This window comes from Petaurus breviceps, unplaced genomic scaffold (assembly GCF_028583685.1).
Source record: "Petaurus breviceps papuanus isolate PSGF00001 unplaced genomic scaffold, PetGlider_PUasm1.0 90603, whole genome shotgun sequence".
Taxonomy (NCBI): domain Eukaryota; kingdom Metazoa; phylum Chordata; class Mammalia; order Diprotodontia; family Petauridae; genus Petaurus; species Petaurus breviceps.
Window position 1 is genome coordinate 480746 of NW_027187284.1, and position 20958 is coordinate 501703.

The window sequence follows — 20958 nt, forward strand, 5'->3', positions numbered from 1 at the left end:
ATGTATTTGGAAGGAGAAGAAATGGGTTTGAGGCCCAGCTCTGCCATCTACTACCCATGCAATCCTGGGCAAGTCATTTAACCTCGTTAATTTAATCCCATTTTCTGCATCTCCCTCATCGGTCTAATACAGCTAATACTAGTTTTGCTATCTATGTCAAAAGTTGTTACAAGGACCAGATGAAATATTATATAGGAATAGGGACCAGATTTGAGATTTTAGTGGCATAAGAAAATCCTGGTGGAGAAAACCTCCTTTACCAATGCAGGTCAGGACCTTCTCTGAAACTTATTGGTTTTGAGAAATGTCTGAGAGTACTGAAAAGTTAAATGAATTGTCCAGGATCATATCATTAGTATGTATCAAGGTTGGGGCTTGATCCCAGGTCTTTTTTGCTTTTAGGCCAGCTTTCTCTCTATTTGTCAAGCATCCTCTCAAATTAAAGTATAATGTACCTTATGACCATCAAGAAACACATAAATGTCAACTGTTAAATGCTTTATATAATCTCTACTTTCAACTTCAACCTTTCACATGACCTCTTGTCTTATATCTTTGACTGTATTCAATACATCTATATCTGGATGAGCTACCATTACCTTAAATATGTCTATTATAAGTTGATCCCTCTGCTATTTCTCTATTTCTGTTAATGATACCATCATTTTAATATTTCATAAGAATAAAGCCTTAGGAGGTCATCTGCTTTTGCTCTTTAATTCCTTAGGTCCAATTGCTCACCAAATCTTCACATGCCCTGTTGATGGTTGGTCATGAGGAAAACGTTATTGGCAAACTTATATATGCTCCTACTGTCTTTATTACTAGGTCATTATCACTAAGCCAAAAAATAGCATTTTTGGAAATTAATCTTATGTCAAATACTGTTTGAAACACAAGGATCATTAACTGTGATAAAGGAGATGGAAGATAGATAAACCATCATATTCATATGATAAGGGTCAAAAATAAAAAGATAACATATTTATCTTTTTTTTTTACATTTAAAGTATATTCAACTCCTAGATTACCTTATGATTCAGTGCTTACCATAGTGCCTGGCACATAGTAGGTGTTTAATAAATGCTTGTTGTCTAACAAATGCTTACTGACTTAAGAAACCAAAGACCTAATTTCTTTGCATCTCAAACTCAATATTTACAAAGTATAACTCATTATCTTTCCATCCAAAACTATCCTTCTTCAAGACTTCTTTATTTCTTTTGACGGTACCACCATTCTTCAAATCACCCATTTCATTAACTTGAAAGTCATTCTTGACTTCTCACCCTATATATCCAACTACCTGCCAAGTCTTGTAATTTCTATCTCTGCATCTTTTGCATTGGTCTCTTTTTCTCAATGTGTAGTGTCAACATCCTAATTCATGCCCCTATTATCTCTCATCTGGACTACTGTAATAGACTACTAATTGGCCTCATTACTGTTAGTATCTCTGTAACCCAATCTATTCTCCACACAACTGCCAAAGTGATTTTCTTAAGGTGCATTTCTGACCAGGTCATTACTCAATAAATTCACATGATCCCAGTTACCTCTGGGTTCACATATTAAAAGTCCCTTGTTTGGTACATAAAGCCTTTTGTAGACTGACCCTAATCTAATTTCACATTACAGGCATACCTCAGACATGTTGAGGGTTCAGTTCCAAACTACTATAATAAAGCACATATCACAATAAAGAAAGTCACAGATTTTCTGGTTTTCCAGTGCATATAAAAGTTATGTTTGTACACTATACTATAGTTTATTAGTAATAGTATTATGTCTAATAAAACAATGTACACACTTAAATTAAAAATACTTTATTGCTCAAAAAAATGTTAACCATCATCTGAGTCTTTAGCAGGGAGTAAGCTTTTTGCTGGTGGAGGGTCCTGCCTAGATGTTGATGGTTGCTGACTGTTCAGGGTAGTGGTGGGATGGGTGTGGCAATTTCTTAAAACAAGATAACAGTGAAGTTGACTACAATGAAGCTGACTCCCTTTTTTTCTCTGACACTCCCCAAACTCTGGTACAGTTCCTTATCACTTCATACCTGGACTACTACAGTAGCCAGCTGATGGGTCTGTATGCCTTACCTCTCCCCTGACTCCAATCCATCCTTCATTCAGCCCCCAAAGCCATTTAGAAAGGCCAAGGTCACCCACTGCATCCTGGACCATTCTGACTCTGCAGAGCTCTGCCTCACTTAAATCCAATTCACTGGCAAGTCAAGACATTACCATCCTGATGTCATTGATCCTCTTTGAGAAGAAAAGACAAACAACAATAACAACATTATTTTCCTAAAGTGGAGATCTAATCATGCTAGCCCCTACTCAGTAGGCTCCAGTCCCTTTCTATAGCCTCTAGGATTAAATATAAAATCCTGTCATTCAAAGCCCATTATAACTTAGCCTCCTCCTAACTTTCCAGTCTTCTTTAAACCTTAGTCCCCAACATATATTCTTTCATCTAGTGACACTTGTCTTCTTGCTGTTCCACAAACAAAACACTCCATCTCTCTATTTTCTTTGGTTCTCCCCCTTACCTGGAATGCTATCCCTCCTCATCTCTGCCTACTGGTCTCCCTGGATTGTTTCAAGTCCAATCAAAATTCCATCTTCTATAGGAAGCCTCTCATAACCCCTCTTAATTCTAGTCTAGGATTTTCCCTCTGTTGCTTATTTTCTGTTCATCCTGTAGATATAGCTTATTTGTATATATTTTTGTTGTCTCCCTCATTAGACTGTGAAATCCTTGAGGACTGTCTTTTTGCCTCATATTGCATTCCCAGAGTTTAGCACAGTACTTGACAAACAGTAGACACAATAAAAGTTTATTGAATGATTGATTCTATAGGCTAGCCAAATAGTCCTTCTTATTGTTACTTTTACTCCACACTCCAGCTCCCACCTGAGCCTTTTCAGTGGTCGTCCCTCATAACTGGAAAGTGTTTCCTACTCTCCTTTCCCTCTTAGAATTCCTAGTTGTCTTTAAGACTAAGCTCTAGTGCTACCACCCGTGAAAGCCTTTTTTGATCCACCCTTAATATTCCTCCACACCTCTCCCTCCCCCTGCAAAAATAAAAAAAAAACCCAAAGCCAAAAGAGTCTGTATTTATTGTCTATGTTTTATACCTGTATATGCACCTCTTTTTGTAAATATATACATACACACATACACATATGCTTTCTTGAAATAGAATGTAAGCAACCTGAGGATAGGGGCTATTTCACTTTTTTCTTTGTATCTCCTCTACCTAGCACAGCATTTAACAAATGCTTCTTGATTGACTGACTCATTCTCTGGATAATGAATCTTTTCTCAGAAATACTGGAGTAATACAGTAAGTATTTTTGCAGAGGCAATAATACTGTCTCTCTCTATTTTAATAAAGATTTGTTTAATTTCCTCTTCCCTACAAATACATTAAATTCAAAATCCCCAAGTTCAAATGACCAGAAGTCATTATTTTTAAACATTGGAGTTTTATAACTTTGTTTCTTTTGTTATGACCAGTGCTTTGGATTGTTAAAAATAAATGGTACAAATGAATAGGAAAGCAATTCTTTTTTTCTTTTTCTCTAACTTGATTGTTTAGATTCCTATTTCATTTCTTTTTCCAGGTCAGGTAAAATGGCCCTTTACTATAATCTTTCCTTGTAAAGAAAATGGTATAATGCAGCATTTCCCTTGAATTTTCCAAATTAATTACATCCTCCCATGGACACACAAATTTAATTCTGTAGAATTTCCACTATCCAAACACTACATTCATTCTAGCATCTCACACACTAGGAAAGTAGTATGGGATTGGACAAAGACATTTCGTTCCCAAGAATAAGATGGAAATGATTAAGTTCAACATTCATTAAGTAACTATTCTACACAAGCCACAGTGTTCTGTATGCAAGGTGCATCTCTCAATGGCCTTGATCCCTTTCCAGCCTCAGAAGAGGGAATGCAGTTGGTTGCCTTTGGGCACATTTAGTGCTCTGACCTCTATTATTTCATCTTCAGGGTTGTGACCTCATAGCTTCCATTAAAGCTACATTTCTGAAGCCTTTGATCCCAAATGACACCTGAAAAATAATAATTTTGAGGAGAGGTGCTATTTCTTTTTGAGACTCTGAACTGTTTTGCTTCTGCAATCTAAGTTGAATACAGTGTCACATCGAACAAAGGTTTTGCATCAGCAGCACAACATGCTGAAATTTTCCACTCTGTGAAAGGGTAATATTAAATCTCTGCAAAACCCATATGATTTATAATGCAATCCCACATCATTTTTCTAGTTTATGACACATTTTCACCCATATTCCTAAATTCTCCAATTAAGGAGCTTTCAAAATAAAAATTTAAAATAAAAAAAGCAAAGTATCTCTTAATTTCATTTTATAGCATCAAAAATTCTGAATTTGGCAAGCATACACCCAACCCTCCATATACAACTTGCTTTAACACTCCATTTTTCAGATGGTTTAAATTAGGGCTATTTCTAGTGGACTGGGATGGGAAGGAGGAAAAGGGCTGTCTTACCAGAGAAAAATGTGAAAACAGCAACCCTTTGAATGCTTTGCATGACGTAGCATGGGAAATGAGAACAGCTGCTTCAGGGGTATTTCACATGCCAACAGAACAGTTGGGAAAGCAATGAAAGAGCCAACCAGGGACAATAAATGCATGAGGAAGAGAGAAAACACTGCAGCAAAGGAAGGATAAAGGCAGTGTGGGGGCCGAAGCCAAAAGAATGTGGGAGCAAGACAGATGAAAGGGACATAGCAGTTATACAAAGTGTTTCAAAATTAAAGGGAAGACAAGGAAAGTTTCAAGGGATTTAAACATCTAAACACCAAGTAATGATTTCTTGAAAAGAAATAAGGAAAACCCAAGAGGTTGAAAATAAAAACATTTCTGACTAAAAGCTAACCAATCAATGACCTTTCTCATACAGAGAGAAGCTTTAGACTTAGCAGAACAATTCTTAATATTTAAAAATACACATACTATTATATACGTAGAATAAAGTAGACTGTAAGTATGAAAAACACTTGGAAGCAGCTAAGAAACAGGCTTCTGAGTGAGGCTTAGTAACTAAGCATGTTTCTTTTCATAGAGAAGGCAATAAAGTACTCACTTAATAGATTGGACTAGGGAATTTATTGTAATGACTTTCAGTCAGCCTACTCTGGGGCACCTGGCATGGTGGACCTAAGACCCTGACCCCTTCACTATTAGGATCCCTTCCTACTACTTTAAGGTTGCCTAATTAGGATATCAGGACCTGAGCGCCCCCACTCCCTCATCATCAAACAAGATGCCCTTCCAACCCTGCCTCATAGAGGCTGACTTGGTATCAGGTCTTTGTCACTCTCTTCCCCTTTCAGTTTCTTCTTGTCTTCTCCTGTAAGAATATAAGCTCCTTGAGGACAAGAACTGGTTTTATTTCTGTTTATGTTTGAACTTTCAGCACTTAGTGCAGTTCCTGGCACAATAAAAAATAAATACTTGTTGACTGACCAAGGACCTTACAGAAATCTCTTTCAACATGCTGAACCTCTGGAACATGTTTATTCACAAAATAGATGTATGTTTTTAATATATTTGCATATTCATGTATTCATAATACATGCATATTCTCATAATACACACATATTTATATGCCTTAATTTATAAACACTTGAAAATAAAGATCTGAAACTCCCAGCAAATGCATCTAACTCCCAAAATTCTTCCTAGGCTACCTAGGGAACAAGGACTGGAAGTGTCAACCCTGTGTCCCAAGGGGAAAAGGGATTCCTTGTTTCTTTGGCACCTAGATAGGGATTGGGAAGCTTGTCCTGAACCTTATTTCCTTAGGTACCTGTTCCCCCAACCTCATAAGTAAAACCAGTAGGGTTATTAAGCAGTGTGAGGTTTGCAGTCTTCTGACAACTAAAACTTTTTGATAGCTGCAAGCCCAATTTTATTTTAATTTATCCTTTATTCTTCACAGTTGTATCCTTTACACCTATAGGCCGAGTCATAAGATTTACAGTTAAAGCTTAGATCATCTAGCCCCAATTACTCATTTTACAATAATAGTAATAGATATGGCATTTGAACCAGGTTCTCTGACTCCAAATGCCATGCTCATCCACCCTTGTCTGTTCATGACCATTCTTTTCTTACATTTATTTCACTATGGACTCATCTGTTCCTTGCCAGGTTTTAGTTTATTTCCGAGGTTGATCTTGAAAACTCACTTTGGGGTGAGGATAGTGTCCAACTGTAGCACCCTGGGGCACACTCCTTTCCCATGCATTAACCAGACAACTTTAGCACTGTCCTTTTGAAATGCTATAAAATTAGCTATAAAAACAATGAGAAGTGAACTGTGCAAATAAATGTACTTAGGCTTAACAGTGTATCTATTGCTCTGGAAAGTGAAACTGGGAAGAGTCACTGAAAAATTAGTGAAAAATAACCCTAGTAGCTAAGGTTGAAATGGTTCTGGGAATTAGGATTTATACTCTCCTTCAAAATTTTGAAGATAGAAGGGCATATTCTTTCACAAAGAATGACAAGGTTATTTAAATAGCTGTTTTTGATATTTTCTCAAATTTATTTTTGTTCTTCCCTCAATGGGTCATCCTATTCCCAACATAAACAAATCTTTATTTGACCTAACTTTTTGTAAAACATACAGATCTCTTCCTTTATGACAACTTTTTTCCATTGACCTAATCTTCATGTATTAAAAAATTAAAAAAATATTAAGAAACTCCAAACTACATTTGGTGGCACATTAGTCTTTAAAAAAAAAATAGGCTCTACCCATATTAGAGGCTTATTCAGCTATAGCAGACCCTTTTCTTTATTTAGCTGTCATTTTCTTGGACACATGGTTTTAACTGTGGTATAATCTAGTCAATGATAGAATACTGGAATTGAAAAATGATGCTTTGTTTTAAGAAGAGTTTGGGGTCATTAAAAACACTTGGCTAAATTTCCTACAGGCAAAACCTGACTGCTCTCCTCCTCTGGTTCAGTTCTGGCCCCAACTCATTATTCATTTGCAGTTTATTTAATTCCTAGTATCTTGCACTCCTTGGACTGGACTTCACCATGCCCCCAGGAAAACTCATGAAACTTATTATCCTATAAGATTCCATCAGTTTTGATACTCACTCCTTATTGGTACCATCATTATCCTCTGCCTCTCTGATTAGAGAGACAGAGGGTAGAACAAAGAACTCCCCTCAAAGCTTCCATTTAAAGAAGCCTTGTAGACCAGTCAACTCTTCACTTCTCACCAGCTTGCACTATTGGAACTGGACTCCACCATGCCTCTAAACTGTGTAACTTCTGCTCTCCCCTTCTTTTCAGCTTCCTTCCATATACTGTATTTTACCACTAGAATATAAACTCCTTGAGGGCAGGTACTGTCTTTTTTTTTCTTCTTTTTCTTCTTTTTTTTGGAGGGGGAAGGCAGGGCAACTGGGGTTAAGTGACTTGCCCAAGGTCAGAGCTAGTTTTTGTGTTAAGTTTCTAAGGTCGGATTTGAACTCAGGTCCTCCTGACTCCAGGGCTGGTGCTCTATTCACTGTGCCACCTAGCTGCCCTCACCATCTTTCTTTTCTCCAGCATTTAGCACAGTTACTGGCATATAGTAGATGGCTGATAAATGCTTATTGACTAATTGACAGATTGACTGACAGATATATGACATAGACTGACAAAGTGAACAGAACATTGGACTTTTGAGTCAGAAAGACCTGAGTTCAAATCTCACCTCAGACATATACTAGTTGTGTTACTCTGGGCAATTCACTTAATTTTTCACAGCCTCAGTGTCCTCATCTGTAAAGTGAAGATAATAGCACCTATCTCACAGAGTTGTTATGTAGATCAAATGAGATAACATATGTAAAGCATTTTGTAAATCTTAAGTTTTTGAATGTTAGCTCTTGTTACTGTCATTGATGGATGAATTCTATAAGTTGTCCATCTAAGTGCATGCCATTGTCTAGAGTCTGTAGACAACAGGCATTATTCATTTACTTGGTTTTCCCTGAGTGAATGGTTAGGACAAACTCTTTTCAGTGCCTATAAATCTCGACCAGGAGGTTCTGCAATGTCTGGAGCTTGATATATGTGGTATGGTTGTAAGTCACAGATTATTAGTCTTCAAAGATTTCAAAAAGAGTATCAGTGATAAACCATAGATAGCTCATGTGCTCAACTGGCATCCTCACGGGCAAGTAAAAAAGGTCCCTATAGTGGGGTGGACTTCCTAGGGTGAATTTTTTTTTTTAAAGCAATTGGTGTTAAGTAACTTGCTCAAGGTTACACGGCCAGTTATTTCTGGGTGTGGTGCTAAGCATCTGATCCCGGATTCGATCCCCAGGTCATCCCCACACTGGGGCCGGTACTCTTACTTGCTGTGCTACCTGGCCGCCCCCTAGGATGAATTTTTGAGAGGACATGGAAAAGGCTTCAAAATGATAGACAGGTATGGATGGTTTGGAACCTTTCTTGTTGAAATTGATGAGATCACCTATCTGTTTGAGTAATGAGTATAATCTAATACCAGGTTGGTCACAAGGTGATGATTTCTTTTTGGCCACAACATACTTGGACACTGTCTATGAAATCCTGGAGGAATTATGATCTGAATTAGTGAAGGGCAAACTACACTGATGAAATTACACATCCTTAAAATATTGAACTAAAATTAAAATCTAACCTGAGGAAAACCTTTATTGCAGTGGGTAGGTCCTTCATGGAAAACCATGAACAAAAATCAGACAAGATGGACTGTGTCTGCACTAGAGTAGGGCATATTCATATCATGTCTATTAAAGTCCATCCCAATATAAATAATAATGATAAACTCTGTCATAAATGTATTCTATTAGATTTAATGTAGATAAGCAGCCGAGGGCTCACCATTTTTTCTTGAACTTTTAGCTCATGTTTTATATAGCAACAGAATAATTTTTTAAGGTATGTGCCAAAAGAATGCCAAAGGTCATCTTGAGAAGGAACCAATAGCCCTTGCCACCAAAAGCAAAAAGGTGAAGGAAGCGAAATTAACAACTGACCTCTTTCAATCTTCCTCAGTCAGTTTTAGGGCCATGTTTCCTATAGTGTCACTATCTTAAAGGAAAAAAAGGCAATTTCGAATTCTATTAAGCTCTGTCAACAAACTGACATGTTTAAATGATCAAATTCTGCTTTTAGTCAATGGACTAAATAATAATGTTCAAGTAACTTTTTCTAACGCAAAAACGAAAACCTATCATACACTAATGATTACAAACTGCTTGGGGTAAATGGTCTTTCTTTTTCTGTTTTTTGGAAAATGAAGCCATTTAAAACTTTAAATGGATAAATATGACCCCAAATCATCTTACAAATCTTACTATAATGAGTGCTGAGACAGACTTACTTTCTAGGTGACTGCACAAATATTACTGAAATCTTTGGGAACTTGCAAGATTTAGGTTTGAAATAAATGTTATACTAGTACAACTTTTTCTCGGTTTCTACCATAGGAAGACAGAGATTTAAGGTGGAACAACTGGAAGTTGACTGGCTCACCTCTAAAGGTAGACCAGAACCCCAGATATGATTAAGGCTGTCCTGACTAGTATCTAAGTAGGAAAGGGAAGAGAAAGGAAAGGGACTAAACATTTATTAAGTGCCTACTATTTGCCAGGCACTAAGCTAAGTGCTTTAAAAATATCTCACTTGATTCTTACTGCAACCCTACTGTAACCTTTCTTTCTTTTTCATGAGGATGCCAGTTCAACCCATGAGTTGTCTATGGTTTATCACTGATAATCTCTTTTTCAAATCTTTGAAGACTAATATTATGTGACTTACAGTCATACCATATATAAATATGAATATATGTATGTGTATATATAGATATGTAATGTACACGTGTGTGTGTGTGTGTGTGTGTGTGTGTATTCCAGACATTGTAGAACCTCCTGGATGAGAGCTGTTGTAAGGATCACAATTGAGGAGGTAGACACTATTATTATTCCCCATTTTATGGTTGAGGAGACTGAGATAGACAAAGTTAAGTCACTCAGGGTCACACAGAAAGTGTGTGAGGCTGAATTTGAACTTGGGTCTTATTCTCCATTAAGCATTAGGTTATCTGGAGTTTTTCCTCTTTGGGCTCATCCCCTTCATTGGCTGGTTCTTGGTTTTTGTCTCATGTTGCTTCCAGGATACCAAGGTTATATCCTGTCTGTGATATTCTTGTCTTCTTACTGAACTTCACCTGCTCTGTATCTTGTGGTGGGGCAAGGATAGATACTCTATTCTTTTCAAGTTGACATGGCTTTCTAATATGCCACCATTTTTCCCCTTGTTAATATAAATGAGTGTAACAGTAGGCATCTGAAAATGTCTTTTGTGCCTCTCTAATACTGGCAATGTCAGACTTTAGAGAAAGGGAGGGAAGTACTATGGAAGGATGATGAGAGAGAGAGATTTTTATCAAAAGTTTTGGGTTTCTCCTTAGTTCACTCCGTGATAATAACTCATGTTGACATAGCACTCTAAATTTACAAAATACTTCTTAAGAGCTCTGCTACATTAGCAAAACTATTATTCTCATTTTAGGGGTAAGGAAACTGAGACTCATAGATTATAAGTAACTTGCTTAGAGTCACACTGCTAGCAAGTGACAGTCTCTGGACTCAAATCTAGTCTCTTGATTTTCAGTACAATACTCTGTCTACTATTCCATGATGCCATATACAAAACTGACCTAAGGAACCAGAGCTAGATGTGTAACTTTGGAGTGAGGCATTGGCTAATATAGTTAATGATATTGTAGACATTCCTGACATGGTAGTGAAAAAAATAGTGCATTACCATGGTAGTCGTAATGGAAAGAGAGAATCAACATGGGATATTGTGGAGGTACAATTGACTGAACTTGACAATTATTTGGATGTGGTGAAGTAGGAGGAGGAAACAAAGACAATTCCAAGGTTCCTTCCAGCATTAAATCTAATCTCATGCATTAAATCTAATCTCATGATCCTGTCATTACAGAGTAAAGGCAAATGCTTCACAGAAATATCTGGACATGAGTGTGGCTGACTGGGATGGCAAGTATAGTCAGAACAGGAAGATGATCTGAGAAAATATGGAAGGTTTCAGGAACAAAGGCCATGGTGAGGACAAAGAATTGGTTGGGTACAGATGAGGGTGTGAGCAAGAGGGAAAAACAGGTGATCGTGGCCAGCATAGAGAACTTCAATTTGATCTGAAGTGTTAGGAGAATTATCAAAGTTATAATGCCTTGGAGGTAAGAAAGGCAATGACAAAATCATAAGCAGAAAAGCAATGTTTTGTAAAGTCTAATCCATAATTCATGTCACTTTGTCTCTTAATCTATTGTAAGAAATTTCACAACTGGTAATACCTTCATTTTACTGAGCTTTTTAAAGTGATTGTTTCCTTCTAAAAGTTTCTACAGATTATGAAGCACATGGTCTTTACATGAAGGAACACATGAAACTCCTGCTATACACAGATATAGTACATACAGAGAAATTGTTCCCTCATATTCCCTTATACAGCTCATGTATCTGTCAAGAGAGGATAACCACAAACCCCAATGTGCATTTATATATAATATATGTGATAATATATACATAAATACCTTTGAAATATTTATAAAGCCATCATAAATACATTTTTCACTTTCATATTTAGTATCCATTTCTAGTTGACTCAATATTAATACTTGTTCTGCTTTAAAAACCAATTCATGAAATTCACCTTTGGTTGACTTTAACACCATTGCTTGGTTCTAAGAATTGTGATGAATATAATGCTTAGTAATTTTATATTCAATTCTACAGGTGTGATTTTAATGGGTACATTGCACAGGGATCACTAATCCATTCACCTAGAAAGGGAAGTATTCAAAATTAATATCTCTGCCAGTCATTAAAAAAGGAACTAGAATACTAAAAATAAGTCAAGTATATTCTACATTACAAAAAATGTTTATAAAGCCTGAACTTATAAACTATAATGCATGCAATTCCAAAAATAACACATCTACACAAATTCATATGAAAGTGTGTATATTTTAAAACATTTTGTTACTGATAAACAGATAATGAATCTTTTCCCTTTCTTTCCTGTACATTTCCTACACAAGTAGAATTATATATACAATTAAATTTGAATATTTGAAATAGATTTCTGTTTTCCAAAGAAATATTCAAATTTATGTTTACTATACATATCCTAGAGGAGTGATACAGTAGGGAAGAAGAAAATTGACTTCTAAATAATTTATTTTTATGAAAATGTGAGTTATGTAGTTTTACTTTAATACTTATATAGGCTATCATATTATTATTTTGACTGAATGGACAAGCAAGTTTAGCTTGAATTGTAAAAAATCCAAATTTCCTGAATCCTTTAAAAAATCTGCTTCTCATCAACAACTACCAGGTCTACTAAATCTATACTAAGTATGGTTGTTAAGAATTCAGTATCCGGGGTGGCCAGGTAGCACAGCGAGTAAGAGCACCAGCTCCAGTGTTGAGAAGACCTGGAGATCGAATCCCAGGCTCAGACACTTAGCACCCACCCAGAAACACCTGGCCGTGTAACCTTGAGCAAGTTACTTAACCCCAATTGCTTAGGGGCGGCCAGGTGGCTCAGCGAGTAAGAGCGCTGGCTCCAGTGTCGGGATGACCTGGATCAAATCCGGGCTCAGATACTCAGCACCACACCCAGAAATAATAACTGGCTATGTAACCTTGAGCAAGTTACTTAACCCCAATTGCTTTAAAAAAAAAAAGAATTCAGTATCCGAGGTTGTCAGTTTTGTGGTTTCCAGGAGAAAGCACATGTCACTAAACTCAACATGCATTTATTAAGCACCTAATATGTACTATGCACCCACTCTGAGAGCTCGGGATACAAAGAAAGGTCAAAAGAGGTCACAGTATAATGGATGAGACGATGTGGAAACTGAAACCTAGATTCTTCTGAAAAAGATCTTTGAATTTTAGTGGACTACAAGTTCAACCTGAATCATCAATGAAATATGGAAACCAAAGGAGCTAGGTTGCACTAAAAGATATATAGTATACATGAACAGGGAAGTGACAATTCAACTGACCCCTGTCCTGGTCAGACAATATATGATACACGTTAAGCTCTGGGTGACACATTTTAGGAAAGATATTGATAAACTGGAGGCAGCTAGGTAGCTCCGTGGATAGAGTGCTGGGTTTGGAATTGGGAAGACCTGAGTTCAAATGTGGCTTCAGATATTTACTAGCTGAGTGTCCCCGGGGAAGTCACTCAGTCCCTATTTGCCTTAATTTACTGGAGAAGGAAATGGCAAACCACTCCAGTATCTTTGCCAAGAAAATTCCATGGACAAAATGGTCTCTGGGGTCATGAAGAGTCAGATATGACTGACTGACTAAACAATAAAAAAAATTGCTAAGTTGGGGAGTGTACATAGAGGGCAAACCAAGATACTAAAGGAACTCAAAATGGTTAAATCACAGGATAACAGTATTGTACAGCTGGTAGGGATTTTAGTTCCCACCTAGCCCAGTCCATATGTGAATATGAATCTCCACTATGATCATCCTAAATGGTCATCCAGCTTCTGCTTGAAGGGCTCCCACTGTTTCCTGTGGGGCAGCCTATTCCATGTACTTAAGCTAGAGGAATGAGTAAGTCTGGAGAAGAGAAGACTAGGGAGGGATGGTGTCTCTCCTTGTAAGTATGTGAAGGGTTTTCATGCTGACAAGAAAGCAGGCTGGTTCTGCTTGATTACAGAGGGTAGAACTAAAAGCAGGTGGGTGAAAGTCAGAGCAAGGTAGATATAGGTTTGATGTAAGGAAAAAAAAATTCCTGATAATTAGAATTGCTCAAATGTGTAATAGACTGCCTAAGGACATAGCAAGTGACTCCTTCATTAGAAGTTATTTTTTACAAAATTTGTTGGATATGTTGTGTAGGAGATTCCAGTTCAGGTATGTGGTAAATGGTAAAGTGGAGAGACAGCTGGGGCTACAGTCAGAAAGACCTGAGTTCAAATCTAGCCGGAGATATTTACCTGATGTATGACCCTGGGTAAGTCACTCTACCCTGTTTGCCTCTGTTTACTCATCTGTAAACCAAGCTGGAGAAGGAAATGGCAAACCACTCTAGTATCTTTGCCAAGAAAACCCTAAATAGGGTCATGAAGAATCAGATATGACTGAAAATGATTGAGTAACCACAACATGCATTGGACAAGCAGGACTTTGAGCTCCATTCTAACTATGTTTCTGTGGTATCCTTTACGCCACTTAAATCTTAGCACATTCAGTCAGGAGTGTCCAAGAAGTCTCATTCTGACTGTAAATATTCCATTACTATATCTACCCAACTGGACTCACTATGGTTTAGATAAATCCTCCAGGTAAAAAGAAGTCAGGTAGGAAGGGAGCAAGCATTTATTAAATGGCCAGGCACTGTACTAAGTGCTTTACAAATATTATCTCATTTGATCCTCACAATCACTATGAGAGGTAGGTGCCATTGTTTTCCCCATTTTATGACTGAGGAAACTGAGACAGACAGAGGTTAGGTGACTTGCTCAAGGTCACACAGCTAACAAGTATCTGGAGCTGGATTTGAATTCAAGTCTTCCTGACTCCAAGCCCACTGTTCTATCCATGGCATAACTCATTTGTCTTTAGAATAGATTAGAACAACCTTTGGACCAGACATGGTGGTGCTCTAATCTTAGTTGAGAAAGGTCTGTGGAAGCCTCACCAATATATACATAAAAGTATGAACTATTATAGGGTACCCCTGTTGGAAGTGAGAAATTCTGCCAGGCATTAGGTCCTTAGCCACTTTAGGAGCTTTGGATTCAATTTATATCTGTCATTTGAAGTTTCTGGACAAATCTCAACCTCTGTGTGCCTCAGTTTCCACATCTGATAAATGAAAGAACTGGAATAGATATCCTTTAAGTTCCCTCCTACTTTCAAGTATAAAATTCTTGCAAACCATTCATTTCTTAGAGAAATAGAAGTGACAATGATAATGCGTGTGTTTGTGTGCAAGCCCTCACGCTGTTGACTGATGCTGAACAATGTCTTCATATCTCTCAGAAAAACTCAAGATAAAAACATACTTCATCCCATGGATGCAGAGATGTTATGACTGATCAACTGTCAAGTCATAAAGTTTAAATTACTTTACTAGTGATGGGGATGGGCTTGTATAACACACTCTTTTCACTGGCAGGCATTTTGGTGAAAAGTACAAATTTGTGTGATAGTTGACTGAGAATAAAGCTTTGAATGTGAGTGATTTAAGCTAAGTGAACTATAGAAGGATCAAACTATGGCCCAAGTTTCATCAGTGAGTTATCAATATGTCTTACAGTTTTTTTTTTTTACCAAAGGAAATACATGCAATGCATTTTATCAAGTATTATGGATATACAAAATGGAAGAACTAGTAATTATAGTTTACATTTTACTGTTGTATTGTTTAGTCTTGTATAACTCTTTATGACCCCATTTGGGGTTTTCTTGGCAAAGATACTGTAGTGGTTTTCCATTTCCTTCTCCAGTTCATTTTACAGATGAGGAAACTTAGGCAAACAAGGTTAAATGACTTTCCCAGGGTCACACAGCTAGGAAGTAGCTGAGGCTGAATCTAAACTCATGAAGATGAGTCTTCTGATTCCAAGACCAATGCTCTATTCACTATGCTAGAAGTAGCTGCCCCACATAGTTTACATCTGCTTGGTTTTTACAGTTTGCAAGGTACTTTTCTTATAACAATTTGTTGAGGGAGCGTGCACAAATATTATTATTTACATTTTAATGATGAAGAAACAGAGATGCAGGGAGAAGTGTACTGTCTGAAATCACATAGTTAATAAGCATAGCATCTGGAATTCAAACCTAGGTCTCGACTCTTAAAATAGTTTACTTTTTTCTGCTGCATCACTTTGTTTAAGCTGAATGAAAAAAAAAGTTTTCATGGGTAATTCTTTTTATATCTAAAATAGTTTGTAGGTGAAAATATTTCAAAACTATCCGTATTCTTTCCCCAAGAACCTATAATGTAACACTTGTATCTCAATGATAGTTAGATGTCAGTGCTTAGCATTTATCATTCTTGTGATTGAACTGGATAAGACGTTCCTAGTAGCCAGTGTTGAATGTCCAGATGGAGGTAACTCATGTCTAACCAAGAAGTTCAGCTATCTTAATGAGTACTGATTTCAGTGAGAATAAAAACCATACCTTGATAACAGATTCAATTCAACAAACATTTTTTACAAATTTACAATGTGTTCTAGGTGCTGAGGATAGAAAGACAAAAATGGAAACAGATGGCTTCCACCAATCATTTTGATGAAAAATTTAATTTGGATGTACACTGCTTTGGTCATTAAGACACAATCACCCATGCCCATAGCTCTGGCTTATTTTCTGCCAAATTATTTTGGTTTCTATATAAAAACATCCAAGTAACATATCAAGGCGTATGTCCTTGGGAAGAAGTGTGGAGACTAGACTTAAGGGTATGTCAATAATATAAAATAGAGGAACAACCTAGAAGCAACTTCAAAAAAAATTGAACCATATTTCATTGTATGTTTGCCTTTTGCTGGCACCCAGATACCTTATGTCTTTGTACTTTCGACCAAGTTTTTAGTCATGTTAAAGAATGGATTCACATTAAATTGCTAATATTTTCTAAAACTTAATATCTAAACAAATAATGCCCCTAGAAAAAAATGTCTCAGTGTTGATATCGTACAGGTCACAATCTTTCAGCATCATTTGTGAATTTATAGGTTCCTATCACAAATCTTGTACCTCATTCTAAAAATGAATATAGCTTTTTAGCTGTCTGAACAAATTCCAAGATATAGTTCAAATGTGCTTGAATGAAACAAATGTGGCCATTGATTTTCTTTGGACAGTTATTACTTTTCTTATTTATGCCTGAAATGGAAAATATATTAAGGATTGTACTGATAAGAATTTAATAGTGTAGAACAGTTAAGCAGAGTATGAGTAACGTAGACACAGAAAGGCATGTAACTAACCATTTAGCTCTGTCACATTTTTGTCAACCAAACTTATAATAATCAATCATACAAAAGCTTCATGACCTTCTATCACCTACAAGGCTTAAATTGTTCAGGATCATACAGGGTATATCAGATTTATAATTTTTTTTATTAAAGATCTACTATCTTTTTTGGTAGCACTTTGAAGTATACCCATAAATGGACTCTTGGTAGAAAAATAGATCTGGTTCATCATTTTTTCATTAAAACCTTAAAAGCACACATCCTCCCTGGATTTCTTTTCCACCCTCAAGAGCACATAACACCACACTCTATGAAATTGTGAAAACACAAGCACTCGGCATCCTCTCCCATTATGCACTTAAAGCAGAATAATGCAGACAATCACTCAGCTGAAACTGGCAGCATCTGTTATTGTCAGAAGGGTTTAATGATAAGGACAATGGATATGGAGTCAGAAGCTATAAGTCTTAACTTTGACACTTGTTAGCTATGTAAGTGTGGACAGTGTCTTATGTTTTATGATTCTCAGTTTCCTCATCTGAAAATTGGGAATGATACTATTTGTACTATCTCATAGATGAGGGATGAAGTAACTGCTTTGTAAAGCCTTATGCAAATCCGATTTATTATTACTGACAGCAGATGTAGGTTTTTCATTATAGACACTTGGGAAGTTGTTGGAATGGACATATGGGGTAGTAGTTGTATGCTCAAGGGGACTGAAGGCCATATGTACTTCTTTCTGGTCCTGTCTCCCTGCCAATAATCCATCCAGATGGGGATATGATTACACTTGTGGAGAAAAAAAGCCCACTCTGTGTATTATATTAAAATTGTGAAGAGTATCTTTTTATGGGTATTGAGATACCTGGTGCCCAATGGGTTGGGCAGCCAGCATCATTATTAACTGGTACAAATGAGATTTTTTATACTCTTTATAAAAAAAGGGCTTTATTAACTTTAAGACAAAAACATATAAGCATAACTTGATGTCACCAATTCAGTTATCTTATTATAGTCACTTGTATGCTATTTTATTTTGCAAAATATTAAGTGCTGGCTTGAGAGAGGATGAGACAGTCACTAAAAAGAGTGCTATTACTAGGTTTGAAGATGACCCTAATCCCTTCAAAATTTAGGCACGTAGAAATTTGCAAAGTGGTTCTGAGTGTCTACTTTTGCAAAATGTTACCACAAAGATCAAATGAAATAATTGTTTTCCTGTTTTCCAGTGCAGAAAGGTAAAGATGAACACAGAAAACTTACCAGCAGAAGCTTCCACCTGGCATTCAGGTCTTCGAGACTGTTGAGGTTATATGGGGAAAGCTGAATGCCAGACGTTGTGAGTTGCCGGGCAAGGCCATTGACATGGTTTACGTTTTCTTCAAGAGGGACAATTTCTCCTCGGAGTGCCTGCAGGAAACAATCCAGGACAAGTTGGAAAATGTGAATGTTGAGAGCATATAAGTATGACTATATTGAAATGGATAAGCTTATTCACTTGATGAGACAGCAACAATAATGAAAATTTCCTTATGGGTTATGAGGAATTTAGGGAGTGGTGAGATGATGCTAGAATCAGAAGCCCACCTATTTCATTATTGGAATGGGAATATGTCAACTTTACTTTTCATAATAAAGAGGTAAAATAAATCACAAAACATTGGCAGAAAAACTCTCTATCAGGGGTGGCCAGGTGGCACAGTGAGTAAGAGCACCAGCCCCAGAGTCGGGATGACCTGGGATCGAATCCAGGCTCTGATACTTAGCACCACACCCAGAAATAACTGGCCGTGTAAAATTGAGCAAGTTACTTAACCCCAATTGCTTAAAAAAAAAAAAAAAGAAAAACTCTCTATCATAAACACAAAAAGTTTCATATAAAGGTTCTTTTTGTCATGTCCAAAAAAATGATGTCCTAGTCTCTTGGTATTTCTGTCCATGTGATGATGATTTAGGGAAATTCCCATGAGGCACCTCAGAGTGTCCCTGAAGCACTGTAGTAGGGCTTCTAAAGCAATGCATCATGACAATCTGTTGAGCAGAAGAACTCTATGCAGATTGGGGGAAGATATTACAATGCATCATATCTAACCCCACCATGGTGACATTTATGGATCTTTAACATGATACATAGCATCCAAATGTACCAATGAGCAATTTCTAAGGGACAAATTCTCTCACTTAGAAGAACAGTTTGTGTAATGTAATGCCTGTGCACAAGGAGAGCATAATTTACTTGATGATATGCTGCCCTTGCTTGCTTGATCTGGAGTGGGTGTTTCTTCTTTGTCTGGTTCATTATATATATTGATAAAGTAGAATCTATCCTGGACTTTGTTTTTTCTTTCTTTCTTTTTTAATTTCCATGTGTATTTCTAAAGCTGGATGGCATTGTCAAGTTTATCCTGGTAAGAAGTTCTACAAACAACATGTACCAAGCACTTAGGTATTATTATAATTTAAATGACAAAACATAATAAAACCTAAGAGCTTGATATGTCAAGCCAAAAATTAGACAGTATTAATGGCCAACTGATAATGAATTTTTTTTTTCTTTTTGGAGGGGGAAAGGCAAGGCAATTGGGGTTGTCTTGCCCAAGGTAACATGGCTAGTAAGTGTTAAGTATCTGAGGCTGGATTTGAACTCAGGTCCTCCTGATTCCAGGGCCAGTGTACCACTTAGCCGCCCCTTATAATGATTTTTTTCGATGACCTTCTGACATCTCAAAATGAATACCCAAAACTGACATCATCACTTTCCTCACAGAATCTGTCCCACTCTAGGTCCCCTATTTCTTACAAATATTCTCAGATATGCTCAACCCTTAACAGGAAGAGGAAGGCCTTCCTTTGGCCATTCTTTCTCATTCTATTATATCTCATTCAAGTATCACTCTATTTCTTCTACCCTTTTATAACTTAAGCTTATAAAAAAGTTTATACCAGATGTCTTCATTTCTTTCCTACCTCCTCTCTCTTCAATTCCCTGAAGTCTGGCTTCTACTTAAGTTAGCTTTCTAATGACTAAAACTTCTCTTTCAAAGGACATTAATGACTTAAACGACAAATCCAATGGCTTTTCTCTCAAGTCCTTAGCCTTGACTGTAGCTTTTGACATTGTCAACTACCCCACTTGGTCAAGCAACAATTATGTATTAAATGCCTACTGGGTCCCAGACACTAATCAAGGATCTGGGGATATGACAAAAATGAAATTTTATGCATCCAAGGAGCTTATGTTCTGTCAGGTGAGACGATATGGATATATATTAAATAAATAAGGTAATTTTTGTGGGGAGAAGAGAGAGGTAACTGAGAGAACAAGAAAGGTTTGATCTGAGCCTTAAAAGAAATGAGGAGTTCTGGGAGGAATCACTGTAAAAGCTTGGAGAAGGGAGATGAGGATGATAATGTGTGAGCAGGAAGGAAAAAAAAAAAGGAAGAGCATTTATTAAGCACCTACTATGTTCCAGGCATTATGCTAAACATTTTTTTTTTTAAAGCAATCGTGGTTAAGTAACTTGCTCAAGGTTACATGGCGTTATTTCTGGGTGTGGTGCTGAGTGTCTGAGCCCGGGATTCGATACAGGTCATCCCGACACTGGAGCCGGGCTCTTACTCGCTGAGTCACCTGGCCGCCCCTAAGCAATTGGGGTTAAGTAACTTGCTCAAGGTTACATGGCCAGGTGTTTCTTGGGTGGGTGCTAAGTGTCTGAGCCTGGGATTCGATCTCCAGGTTGTCCCGACACTGGATCCAGTGCTCTTACTCGCTGTGCTACCTGGCCGCCCCTATGCTAAACATTTTACAAAAATATCTCATTTGAACCTCACAACAATCCTGG

General features: G+C 37.1%; 1 protein-coding gene across 11 annotated transcripts in view; it reads right to left on the bottom strand.

Annotated features, from left to right (window-relative positions):
• DMD (dystrophin) overlaps positions 1-20958 on the bottom strand; it is a 2504498-nt gene that overhangs the window by 344146 nt on the left and 2139394 nt on the right. For all 11 annotated transcript variants that reach the window (XM_069063824.1, XM_069063827.1, XM_069063826.1 and 8 more), the window contains one exon: positions 18380-18526. In XM_069063824.1, coding sequence (XP_068919925.1) covers positions 18380-18526 — 147 coding nt within the window. The remainder of the gene's footprint in view (positions 1-18379; positions 18527-20958) is intronic.